Source organism: Rhineura floridana, chromosome 2 (genome assembly GCF_030035675.1).
Source record: "Rhineura floridana isolate rRhiFlo1 chromosome 2, rRhiFlo1.hap2, whole genome shotgun sequence".
NCBI lineage: Eukaryota > Metazoa > Chordata > Lepidosauria > Squamata > Rhineuridae > Rhineura > Rhineura floridana.
This window is the reverse complement of record NC_084481.1, coordinates 78,553,552-78,567,041: the sequence shown is the minus strand read 5'-3', so window position 1 is coordinate 78,567,041 and position 13,490 is coordinate 78,553,552. Positions and strand designations below refer to the sequence as shown.

Genomic DNA, 13,490 nt, shown 5'->3' with positions numbered 1-13,490 from the left:
GGTTCCCAACCTGGGGGCCATGAAGTAATCCAGAGGGGGCCGTGAACAGTAAAGAAATGAATTATTATTCTTTTTTAAAAAGTCTTCACTACTGCAATGATGTCTGCTTCCCACTGTCACTGCAGATGACACGTCCCCCTTGCTCCAAACAAGAGGGGAGGACTTTGCTGAAGCTCCAGAGCATTTTTCAGGCACGCCAAGGGCAGGCATCTGCCTATATCACACATGGCAGATGCCAAAAAATGCTGAGAGAGGTGCTACCAGGCAAAAAGAGGGGATTACTTTCCCAGTTCCCATCTCCTTGCATTGCCGCTGCTGACCACTCCCTTACTGAGAATGAGAGGAGAGGGCATTCTGTGAAGCAAAAAGAAGTAAGGCTGCAACGAAAGGCTGCTTTTCCCCTTCCTTCCTGGCAGCCAGCCTGCCTTTCTTGATTCGTGCCTCGCTGCCACCTCCTTTTAAATATTATTCTTATTTGCAAGTCCGCCCAGATCTCGCGGTCGGCCCAGACAGAGCCAACGACCAGTAAGGAAGCTCGGGACTTGCTCACCCCCCATCTCTGAGGCTAAGTGTGTGTGCCAGTGCCTTTCTTCCACCTACATTTCACACCCCCTCGCCTCTCTCTCCAATATGCTGCAGCAGTTGAAGGTGTTCCCCCTCCCACGTGCCCAAATGCATGCACACCTGCAGATGCTTGCAGGAGGGGCCAGGTGTGTTTGTGTGTGTGCGTGTGCTGATCTGTCTTCTGCTCCACGCTCATTCCCCAACTGCATGCTAACCAAGTTATCTGTTCTGATGATCATCCCAAGGCCTGAAAGCACTAACCCCCCTGCTCAACCTATCCACCCTTTTATCTTCACAATCTAGCATCCCCACCACTACCATATTGCTGCTTCTTGAGGATGATGATGATTTTTAAAAAGCTCAGCAGGTTGGCTGAGGCTGGAGTCCACATATCGCAGCTGAAATGTATTTATTTAATTATAATTATTGCATTTATATCCCCCTTTCCTCCAAGTTGCTCAAAGTGGTGCACATGGTTCCCTCTCTTCCATTTTATCCTTACACCAGCCCTGTAAGACGGGCCAGGCTGAGAGACTGTGTCTGGCCCAAGGCCACCCAGTGGGCTTCATGGCTAGGTGGAGATTTGAAGCTGGATCTTAGCCCAACACTGTAACCCACTGGTGTTGGAAAACAGGACTGTACATCTTCAGACTGTCGGGGGGAGGGGATCCCAATTTGATTGGACCTTTGCATTAAGAAAAGAAAGTAACACCTCCCTGTCTGCAGGGAGCTTTTTATGGAAAGGGATATTTGGAGATGTGATTTTGTCACGCACCATTTTTTCAGTTAACAGAGACTAAAATTACAATTAGTCGGGGGTGTCACAAAATGTTTTGAGCTTACAAAGGGGTCCCATACTCATAAAGGTTGGGAACCACTGCTCTAAAGAGAACACGATGAGCATTTTAAGTTGCAAGACTTAATGTGTTATACTTTGCTTTTCAGTTACAAGTTACACCATTTCCCTTAAGAACCGCAGTTGCTCAGAGATCTCTTTGTCAGGTCAGTACAGCTAGCTTCAACATATGATCAGGTAAGTCTTCTCTGTTTGTCAGGATAAGCCACATAGCTACAGTATCACTGGGGAGAGAAAAGCTAGAAATCTACATTACAATAGCCCTATTCATGCAAATCTGAAAACAGTACATGTTAGTGGGGAAAGTGAAGACAATTGTAATAGTTCAACCCCTATCACCCTCCACGAGTTTTTGGGCTGAAGCAGGGAGCCTCCTGTTGTCTTCTAAATGTCCATTGATGGGAATCATAAACTGGAAGAGTGATGTGATACTCCAGACAGGTGCCCTGCAACTCAAAGAGGGTGACAGGGATAACAATGGATTGGAGCTAGTGGCTCACCTCCAATTTCCCCACTCATATGTTGTGTATATAAATTTAAATAACACCTGTATAGCTCCAATCCCAAATTCCTATAGTCCATTCTTTAAAATAAATGTATAGACCTTATCAGTACAGAGAAAAAAGCTTAGAAATACAGAGGCTGTGGGCTGTGCACAAACAATGGCTTTTTAGCGATGGTACTGCAGAGCCGTCATTGCCTGCAGTACATTCACAGTTTTCTCCCTCCACCCGTGATATCAGGTCAACATAATTTGACAGGTTTCTGTAGCATTTCAAGTGGATACTTGGGTAAAGCTGTAAGAAGCTCTCACCAATGTGGCCACTTTTTAGTATAAATGTAGATACCCATGACAAACATCACTTTTCCTCATCCCACCATACCTGGAGAAATTTTGGAACCATTTTAATTTATATTCTAAAATCTAATTTCTTGTTTAAGTAACAAAAGGATAAGTAAATTACATTAGCATACATTTCGTTCAGGGATGGGGAGCTTCAGGACTAGGAGCCAAAGGCAGCCTTCCAGGCCTCTCTAATTGGCTCTTGGAATTCTCCCCAGGCTGCATACCCTCCTGCACCACGCCCCTCACCAGCCCCACTTCACACCCTCCTTGAGTGCTTTTGTAAGGCTGAAAAATGTCCTTAAACTCTCATAATGCTTCCAGCTTGCCTGTTTATTTATTTATTGAATTTATTAGTCGCCCATCTGGCTGGTTATCCAGCCACTCTGGGTGACGTACAAAATAGATATACAAATACATTAGACATTAAAAATCTGAAAACAATGATAATAAAATCAAGCCCACCACAAAAGCCTGCCTGAAGAGCCAGGTCTTCAAGGCCCGGCGGAAGCTCATCATAGAAGGGGCATGGTGGAGATCATTTGGGAGGGAGTTCCACAGGGTGGGGGCCACAATTGAAAAAGCACTCTCCCTAGTCCTCACTATTCTGGCTGTTTTGGCTGATGGGATGGAGAGAAGGTCTTTTGAGGCTGATCTTGTTGGGCGTCGCCGATGATGCTGGAGGCGCTCCTTCAGATAGACTGGGCCGAAACAGTGTAGGGATTTAAAGGTCAAAACCAACACCTTGAATTGGGCCCAGCAAGCAACTGGTAACCAGTGCAACTCTTTTAGCACTGGAGTGATATGATCTCGCTGGCGGCTGCCTTTAATCATGCGCGCTGCCACGTTCTGTACCAGTTGCAGCTTCCAGACCGTTTTCAAGGGTAGCCCCACAAAGAGCGCATTACAGTAGTTTAGGCGAGAGGAGACCAGGGGATGTACCACCAATGGGAGCAGATTATTGGGAAGGTAGGGGTGTAGCCTCCGTATCAGATGGAGTTGATACAGCACTGCCCGGCTCACAGCCGAAACCTGAGTTTCCATGAACAGTTGGGAGTCAAGAATGACCTCTAGACTGCGGACCTGGTCTCTCAGGGGCAATTGTACCCCACTGAGCACCAGGTCCAAATCTCCTAACCTTCCCTTGTCTCCCAAGAACAGTACCTCGGTTTTGTCAGGGTTCAGCTTATTCCTTCCCATCCAGCCACTCACTGACTTCAGGCACTTGGACAGGGTTTCTACAGCCAACCTCAGTGAAGATTTGAATGAGAGAGCTGTGTGTCATCCGTATAATGGTGACACTGCAGCCCAAATCTCCTGATGATAGCCCCCAGCAGCTTTATATAGATGTTAAATAGCATCGGGGAGAGGATGGAGCCCTGTGGCACCCCACAAGTGAGAGGCCAATGGTCTGAAACCTCATCCCCCAATGCTACTCTTTGGTGCCTACCAGAGAGGAAGGAATGGAACCACTGCAGTACAGTGCCCCCTATGCCTAACCTCTCCAGGCGGTCCAGAAGAATACAGTGGTCAATGATATCAAAAGCTGCTGAGAGATTCAGGAGGACGAGGAAGGTGCATTCACCCCTATCCAACGCTCTCTAATTATCATCCACCAAGGCAACCAAGGCTGTTTCAGTCCCATGTCCAGGCCTGACGCCCGACTGAAATGGATCCAGATAATCCGCTTCCTCCAAATACGCTTGCAACTGCTTTGCCACCACCCGCTCAACCGCCTGGACAGAGAAGCGTGTGTGTGAACTAGCCCTACTACACAAAGATAAAATTCATACATTGCTCTGCCCGCTTTTGCCTCTGGCCCTTCCCTCTACCACCACATGGCCCCCAGAAGGTTGCCCAGCGGGGAATGTGGGCCTCAGGCTGAAAACGTTCCTCACCCCGATGTAGTTAGTTTTTAAATGTGGCTGTGGTTATAAATGCAGGACAGGTGGTGTCTGCTCCTAAATGAAGAGCAGCCCTCACTCCTGCCCTTTGCTGTCATGTGACACCAAGGTACAATTTTAAAAAGCTAGATCACCACCACAACAGAGCATGAAATATTAATGGCAGCTAATGTCAAATATGTAGCTGGACTAATCTGGGATTATATGATGAGTTGCATACAAACAAAATAAATAGTCAATTAACCCCAGCCCAAATTAAATGAGTACCACACCTCTCTCATCCCTTCAACTATTCTAGCACATGACAAAAAGAATCCCAGAGGTTACGAAGAAACCAAAGTGCTGCAGTCAAGAAGGTAATCCAAGTAAGGAAGTTTGACTAGTTTAGTACGACCTTAGGTTTTTGAGGCTTTAGGCTGCAAACCAATACACACCCGGGAGTAAATCCCATTGAACCCAATGGAGCTTACTTCTGAGTAGACATGTATGTGATTGCAGTCTTAGACCTGCAGTGTATGGTCATTTCTAAGAAACGTTACCTGTTTTGTAGTCTATTTGCATGGATTGTTTCTTATTTTGCAAGTGATTTTCCCTTTGTCATTGTAGAGTTAAATTAAACGCCCTCAGCTTTCCTCTCTGGGATGCTCAAAGTCAAAACTGGACAATGAAAGAAAATTTCTGACTAACATTTGTCCAAAAGGGCAGCATTTAGATTCAGAGTTGGTGTAAATCTTAAAAGTTATATTTCAAAGAAGGTGAACATCCAAAACGGTATAAACTAACAAAATTGGAACAAGAGTTCGGTGTAACTCTGAGGTGGGGCTCAAAATAACAGAGTTGTAGCTAGCAGATGAGACCAAGACTGAATCCAAGAGCAGCTGGCCCTAAACCAGGCTGATTGTATATAGTTAATGATTTACCATGAACAGATGCTCCTCCCCCAGCATGCAAGGAAGCAACAAAACACAATCCCCTCCAAAGTGGGCAATCATAGCTTTGTTTGCTCAAACAAACCGTGATTAGTAAGTCTCAGACTCATGCATCTTCCTCTTCCACTCTTCTCTTCCAGTGTGACAAGGATAAGACTGGAAGCATTTGCTTCCATTTTAAACTGGAACTGGAAGTTGATCACTTTGTCCCAACTGTACAAACTGTGGTTAGTTTAAACCAGGGGTGGATAAGCTTTGGTCCTCCAGCTGTTGTAGGAGTAAAACTCCCATCGTCCTTGATTATTGGCCATGCTGACTGGGGCTGTGGGGAATGAGAATCTAACAAAACTGGAGAGTCAAATATTAGCTACCTCTTGTTTAAACAATAGCTTGTCCAAGCAAGTCAAGATCAAACACTGGTGTCTGATCCTGACTTGTTTGAACAAACCATGGTGAAAACCACAGTCCCTGGTTTGGACCAAACGACAAACTGCAGCTAGTTTAAAATAAAAGTGGATGCTTTCAATTTCCCCCTCATAGCTTCATATTCAATTGATTGTTGTTTAGCATTCTCTGTGAACCAAGTTAATGACAAGTACTAAGCCACCAATTTCAATTTGTCATGTACAAAATTATCTATCACGTTCAAGCACAATTTTAGTAGCTCCAAGAATAACATTCTGGCAATGTAAATTAAACTGGAGAAAGTACGATGTAACATTAGAAATAATAATTTAAAGTGGCATGCTGTAGATAGAGTCATTTGGTGTATAACAATGCCCTGAATCTTTTTTTTTTAAAAAAACCCTACATGTACTTTCCCACCACTGCTTTAAAAGGAAACACAATGACAAGATATTTAAGGAACAGTACAACAGGTGAAAGACAATTACTGAATTCAGTGGGATTTGTTTCCTACTAATCATGTGTTTGATTGCAGCCTTTGAGGTATAAACTCCTAGGATTCAGAAATCAATCCTGAGATTTCTGAAGTGATGGGACGTATGTACAGGATTAGGAAACTTTCTTTCTACTAAGTCAGACCACTGGTCCATCTTGCTCAGCATTGTTCACACTGAGTGGCAGGGGTTCTCCAGGGTTTCAGTCCTAGTTGGAGATGGAACCTGGGACCCTTTCCATGCAAAGCAGATGCTCTACCACTGAGCCCTTCCCCACTGATAAGTCAGACAGACCTACAACCCAATTAAAGCAATTTCAGCCATTTAGTGTTATCTATTTCTAAGGGAGAAAAGCCTAAGTAAATTATAGAAATTAGCTGGTTATAAATATTAAAAATCATCTGAATGTGAAGCAGTGAAAGGATGATATGTATTGATTTTGTGTTTTATTACATTAAGGAACAGGACATATTATAAAGACACAAGAGTGGCTGTATACTATAGCCAGCATGGATTTTTCACATTCCACAATGTTAAATTGAAAATACCCAGATGCTTCCCATAAGCATTTTAAAACAAAACCTTACAAAACTTATAGTCCTGAACTCAGAAACACCTGCTTAACAACCCTCATGGGTTGTTCATGGCAATACACAAAACAGTCAGAGAGAATTGAGAGTTCAAAGTATAAAAAGAGTGGGAAAATCCCAGACCCCTTTTGGACTTTTTTCTGTCAGTGTTCTCATGATTTGTTGAACTTAATTAAAAATCAGCCATGTTCACAGAGTACCTGTAATCCGATTACTGACCTTGCCCCATACTCTGACCTGCATCTTCTACAGGTTAAAAGTTTAAAAAATGCCTAACTGATTTTTAATTATTTAAGAAATTTAACATTAAAGTAAATGATAAGCCCAGGCATGCTCAGTAAGAACCAACTGTCAGTGTTCTAAAACCCAGATTCACAACTACTTGGCTTGGCTAAACATGGGGCCACACTCACTCCATTTATTTCACTTTAGACAGTCATGGCTTCCCCCAAAGAATCCTGGGAAGTGTAGTTTTGTGAAGGGTGCTGAGAGGAGACTTCTATTCTTCTGACAGAGCTCCTGCAGCCAGAGTGGTTTAACACTCAGCCATTCTGATTGAAGCTCTGTGAGGGGAACAGGGCCTCTCCTAGCAAATCTCAGCACCCTCCACTAACTACACTTCCCAGGCTTCTTTGGGGGGAACCATGACGTCTAAAGTGGAATAAAGGTCTGGTGTGGATGTGGCCAGGGACAGCTTTGGTTTAAATTTGGGTGGGAGACAACATGTGCCTGCTGTAGAATACAAAAGTGGGGGAAACGCTGAAAAACAATGATACTGTTCACAGTGTTTTCCTTTTGGAAAGGAGAAGGACTTCCCCTCTGCCAAGTGCCCATCCACCCAATCTCCTCTCCTCCCCCTCCCCCAGGTCAGTTTCACCTATCCTAGGCATGATTATACAGGAATAAATCCCACTGAACTCAAAAAGCATGCAAATGATCAAAACTGCCCTCCCCTCTTCCTCCCTCCCATCACATCCCTTTTGCCCCTCCCTCCCCCTTCCTTTGCCCCTCCCTCCCCTCCCCACCCCCTTCCAATCCCCTCCTTCCCCCTCTCCCCCTCCCCCTACCTCATGGTCAGTTTTGCCTATCCTAACCATGATTGCATAGGAGTAAATCCCATTGAACTCAATAAGCATGCAAATGATCAGACCTGCCTTTCCCCTCCTTCCCCTCTCCTCTCCCTTCCTCCTCCCCTCATCCCCTTTCCTCCTCCCCTGCCCACTCCAGCCCAGCTAAACATGATTGCACAGGAGTAAATCCCACTGAACTCAGTAAGCATGCAAATGATCAAACCTGCCCTCCTCCCCCCTCTCCCTCATGCCTGCTCCTCTCCCCTCCTCCCCTCTCTATTCCTCCCCTACCTCTGCCCTTTCTCCTCTCCCCTCCCCATCCATGCACATCCCTGCACATGTTACCAAATTATTCCAAGCTACAAAGGAAGTGGATTGGACTTTGAAAATCCAAATTGTGTTTGCATTTTGACAAATTTGTAAGATAGTACAATATCAGAGCGGGGGTCAGGTCTCCTGCTCCCCTGATGCATTCACTATAGCTGCCCAATTTCCCTGCTTTTTAAAGTTTGCTAGAAATATCTGTTGGACATAGGTATGTTCTTAAACCACAAGGTTTTTTGCCTATTAGTGAATAGTAATATATGGAATAAAATATATAAAATAGCTGTTGTGCACAGCTGTCAGAGTCATTTAGCATATTATGTTGAGGCAAATTCAGGTTTGCCACCATGCATATACTTAACAGGTAAGTGCAAACCATGGTACATGTTGACAAAACGTTTTTTGCATTCACGCTACAGCAATATTGTACTATAAATATATGCTAAATTTAGGCACAACAGAGGTATGGGGTGCACACTATAGTATGGCGTAACTGCTGGTGTAACTGCAATCACTATTACTCTCAGAGAAAACTAGATATTCCAGTAGCACCTCACCTATGGTATTCAAAATATAAAGTATCTTTCTTCAGTAACAGAATAGCATGAAGTCCAAACACTGCAGGGCCTAAACATCAATACAGGCTAAAGGAGATACTGGCTATTTCACATTCTACACAAGGGCAAACCTTATTTACCCATCAAGTATAGCTGCAACCCATCATGGCTCCCTGATGAGAAAGCTTGTATAATACAAGTGATTACCATATATTTTGGAAAGTTGTTTGTTTCCTATGCATTTGGACCCTTTTTAAGATATCATCACAAAATTTTGCATGAATCCTGAGATCAAGAAGGAGGTTTCTGTCTATGTTTGGATTCAGCTGGACACCATTTTTATTCAAGATGGTGGACTGAACTTTTCAAAATTTCACTGATTTTAACCACTGATTTCAAAACTACAGTGATTTTTTTGTTTGTTTCTTAGAACTGCCAAGCAACACCTGGTATGAGGTTGCTAGTCTTTTATATTTTTAAGTGTGCACCCAAATATGTAACATGTTCTGCAGCTCTTGCAAGAAGAACATGAAGAGACAACTCCTCAGGGCCAGCCCCAGGCATGCTGGGGCCCTTGGTTACCAGCCTGCCCTGGGCCCTGTGCTTCCCTTCTGCGATCCGCGGAACTTAAGCATCTGTGGACCGCAAGACAGGAGCTTCCGCACCGCCTGCCATCCCCCCGCTATCCCCCCGCTTCACCTACCTTTCCGTTGTTTTTTGCGGCGCGTGCAGGTTTGCCATCAATCAAGATGGCAGCCGAGGTTTCCCTAAGGGGCTGAAGCCTCTGCCGCCATCTTTGTTGATGGCAGCAATGCGCGCGTGTAGCACGTATGCGTGCCATCAGCCAAGATGGCGGCAGAGGCTTCAGCCCCTTAAGGAAACCTCGGCCGCCATCTTGATTGATGGCAAATCTGCGCGCCGCAAAAAACAACGGAAAGGCAGGTAAAGCGGGGGGATAGCGGGGGGATGGCGGTCTACGGATGCTTCCACTGATCGCAGAAAGAGAGCAGAGGGCCCCCTGTAGCTCCAGGGGCCCTCGGGCCAGTGCCCCACCTGGCCGCCCTTTAGAACCAGCCCTGCTGAACTCCTACGTGTTCACTTGCCACATACATAGCATTAAATACCTTAAAGCATATCAGTGCATTGATAAACACATGGCAGAATGCAGTTCCACAGCATGAGTCTGCTAAATATTCCAACATATTTAGAAATTTGCATCCCCCCTTCACATTTACTGTGTTATCACTGCAAACACTAATGTACATGCAACAAGAGCCGCATCAGCATAAAGTGAAAATCAATCATAATAGGTCCATTTTCACTCTTACACCAAGCCGTTCCAACCTTACATATCCCTGTTCACATTCTGAAGGCGCAGACAGAAAAGCAGGCAGAACATGTCTGATCATTTCTACTTTAGGGGGATTTGTTTCCTCACCATTCGTGGACCACTTAATGCCACTATTTTAAAACACACACAGGGTGACATAGCTTTGGAAGTACACACCTCTTAGGTAAAAGGAAACTGTTTTGAATAATTCTTACCTATACTGCCAGCTTTTGGTAGCGCTTCCTCCTCTGTTACTGCTGATCCCACCACTGCTGATGCTGCTCTTGCTCGTGCAATTCTGGGCTGGGATCAAGATCTCCAGCTTCCCTTCACTCTCAGATACTTTCATTGCTGTTGAGACTACAGGAGCTGCTGACACAGGCTCCCCACTTTGCATGGCAGAGTCTATCACGGCACCCCCACCCACAAGGGTGGAAGAGCACAAGTTAACAGCAACAGTAGAGTCACAAGGATGTGGGGAAAACGGTTTTTTAATCGGTCACTAACCCCAGAAAACTAGGATCACTCTGAAGTGGAACTGTTGTGAAAGGGGCATGAAGGGCCAGGTGGAGCAAAAATATATTAGAAACTTTGGAGGACGAGGTAAAAAAAGTAGTTTACATTGGAGGTTAAACAGCGGAGAAAGGGAACGGAGATTTCCCTTGATACAAACGAAAAAGCTCTTAACGAGGAAGTGAGATTTGAGCAAGGAGATCATTCACACCCCAGGCTCAACCCCAGCGAATGAATCAGAAGGACAACAGCTGTGTTTGGAAAGTGGGGTTCGGGCACTCCCCATCCAAGTAGGCGTGCGTAAACCGAGGGAGCGGACGTGCAAGAATATCCCAACCTCAATGACCCACTTAGAGATGTAAAGATTTAGGCAGGGGGAAACTAGGGAGACTTCTCCGAGAGAAATCTCAGAGGGGGATGCTAAAGACGAAAGGAGAATGAGAGGGGGAGCCTCTAGATTGCTTCTCCTCCCACCTTACCCTTCCTTGCTTCCTTCCCTCTACCCAGAGGGTGCCTGGGGCTGGCCTCACCATGAAACACCAACACCCTTCCTCAACCCAGCAGCCTTGCTTACGCCTCTCCTGTTGGGTCTGGAGCGCAAGGAGAGACAGCCCTGGTCGACCAGGCTCCGTTTTCCAGAGCCAGCAACAGCTCCCAGCCCGCATGAACCGAGACCAACAGCAGTGACGGAGCCGCCTCCACCCCTTCCGGGTCAGGCTTAACCCCTCCCTGCCGCCTTCGCCCCTGTTTCTCCACCTTTCTCTGCCACAGAAAGTGAGGTGCTGGCGGCGCCATCTTTATTAAGGGAAAGGGTACCTTGACATGAAAGAAAGTAGTAGGGAAAGAAATAAAATGTTGACCTATAATAATAATTTAAAAAACCTACCTATCCCAAACATAAAAAAGACATTTAAAACAGTTGTCTTCTATGTCTGTGGAAGAAAACTACGAGCAAGGGTGCTGTGTACACCAACACGCCCTTCCCACTCTTGCCAGCCCCTGGAATGTGTGGTGATTTTTTTAAAAAATTTTTAGAGCTATTGTCCCGAATTTTCACTTGTGCACGTCAGAGTTCAGATTATTTTCTGTCTGTGCCACATTATTGCGACTTTCCGGCTGTTGCAGAAAAACGAACAAAGGGTTACATCCATTCTAGTCCTATTCAGAGCAGACGCGTTAAAATTAAGGGCCATAACGTGGGTCCATTCCTCTCAATACTGGATACAACCCAATAAGCAGTGGAGGCTGACATTTCGAAGGCTAGCCGATTTATTTTCACTAAACTCTCCTGAACCAGAACCCACTTCAATGTTTTTTAAAAAGAAGTTTAGCTTCAATTTGTTTTATTCTGTTCAATTAAAAAAAATTGCAATTTTAAAGACAAGTGTAAAGAGCCAGTGGATATTTTCTGGAGCATTCGAGGAATGGAAGTTGCCGTTGAAAACATCCTGAGGGCATCAGGGTGTTTATACTCTTATGTTGCCCTAGTATTTTGGTGACCTAACGCTACCCTCTAGGACAAAGCCACGCATCTTGCTGCCCGTGGTACCACCTATGCAGCTAAAACCCAGTGAACTGCCACAGCTGGGGAAGCATTTGTCATCCATCTACCAGTTATTGGGCATGATTTCTCATCACAATGCCTGCTATCCTTAATGAAATAGCTTGTTCCTTACAAAAACTAAACCAATTTAGACTGTAATGTTAAACATATTTACTAGAGAGTAAGCCCCTTTAAATACAATGGAGGTTACATCTAAGTAAAATGTACACAGTTGTGCTGTTAATCCATGGCTCATCCAGACCATACCTTGCAAATTAAATAGAAGTACAGATGATGACCTTGCAAGAGTTGGGAACCTATGGCCATCCATACATTGTTGGATGTCAACTCCCAACAGCACCAGCCAGTATGATCAATGGTCAGGGATGCAGGGAGTAGGAATCTAACAACATCTTGTACCTTGTATTAGGCCAGTGGGATAGATTGGGGGTTCTGTTGATGTACTATCCACCCTACTGCCCCAAAGTCTCCTTACCTGAGCTGACAGATGTGGTCTTGGGTTTGGACCTAACAGCACCATATCCAAGACCACATCTGTCAGCTCAGGTGAGGACCCCAAGACAGTTAGTCTTGGGAGATATCGACATTCATGCCAAGTCCACTTTGTTTGGGGCAGCTCAGGACTTAATGGCCTCCATGACAACCATGGGGCTGTCCTAACATGTAATGGGGCCAACACATGTAACAGGACACACTCTGGATTTGGTTTTTTTATTCGGACAGACAGAGGGTGATCTGAAAGTGGAGGATATAAAAACAGTCCCTGTGTCATGGTCAAATCATCTGCTGGTGAACTTTAGATTTACAGTGGCTTTTTCCCTATGCAGGGGTGGGGGACCTATTAATATGGTCCGTCCCCAGAGACGGATGGATCCTACTCGTTTTCAGAGGGCTTTGGGGAGTCTTCCAGTTGGCATGGCCGGCTCTTCTGATGAAACCCTGGTTGATCTGTAGAATGCACAGATGACCCAGGCGATTGACATGATTGCACATGAGTGTCCTCTCCCAACTGGCAGAGCTCAGAAAGCTCCATGGTATGCCCTGGAGCTAAGAGCAATGGCATAAGAAGGGAGCCGGCTTGAGTGCAGGTGGAGAAAAACTCCTAACAAATGTAACCAAACACTGGTACGTGCTCATGTTCGAGCCTAGTCAGTGGCAGTGAACACAGCGAAGAAAACTTACTTCTCTACCTCCACTGCACTCTCACTTGCTGTCCAGCCAACCTGTTTAGAGTGGCTAAGGGCTTATTACATACTGGCTCTGGGGAAATGTTAGATCCATCTAAAGCCCACTGTGACATGCTTGCTAAGCATTTTGTGGATAAAATTGCTCCCATCCACTGGGATTTGGGCTCCATTGTTGATGCTGACGATCCGGGTGAGGTGTCTGGAGTGCTTTCTTGTCCGATGGTGTTGGATGAGTTTCAGTTGCTGCAGCCTAAGGAGTGGACAAGGTGCTTGGTCAGGTCTGTGCAACCACTTGTGTCTTGGACCCTTGCCCTTCATGGCTGATAGAATCTGCCAGGGAGAGGTCAGCTTGGTGGGAC

General features: G+C 45.4%; 1 protein-coding gene across 1 annotated transcript in view; it reads right to left on the bottom strand.

Annotated features, from left to right (window-relative positions):
- The window catches only part of OSBPL11 (oxysterol binding protein like 11), a 70,311-nt gene extending 59,309 nt beyond the window's left edge, over positions 1 to 11,002 (bottom strand). Inside the window, exon 1 of the mRNA XM_061609019.1 lies at positions 10,083 to 11,002. Within this exon, the coding sequence (XP_061465003.1) occupies positions 10,083 to 10,264 (182 nt within the window). The 5' untranslated portion in view covers positions 10,265 to 11,002. The remainder of the gene's footprint in view (positions 1 to 10,082) is intronic.
- Between the last annotated feature and the right edge of the window lie 2,488 nt (positions 11,003 to 13,490).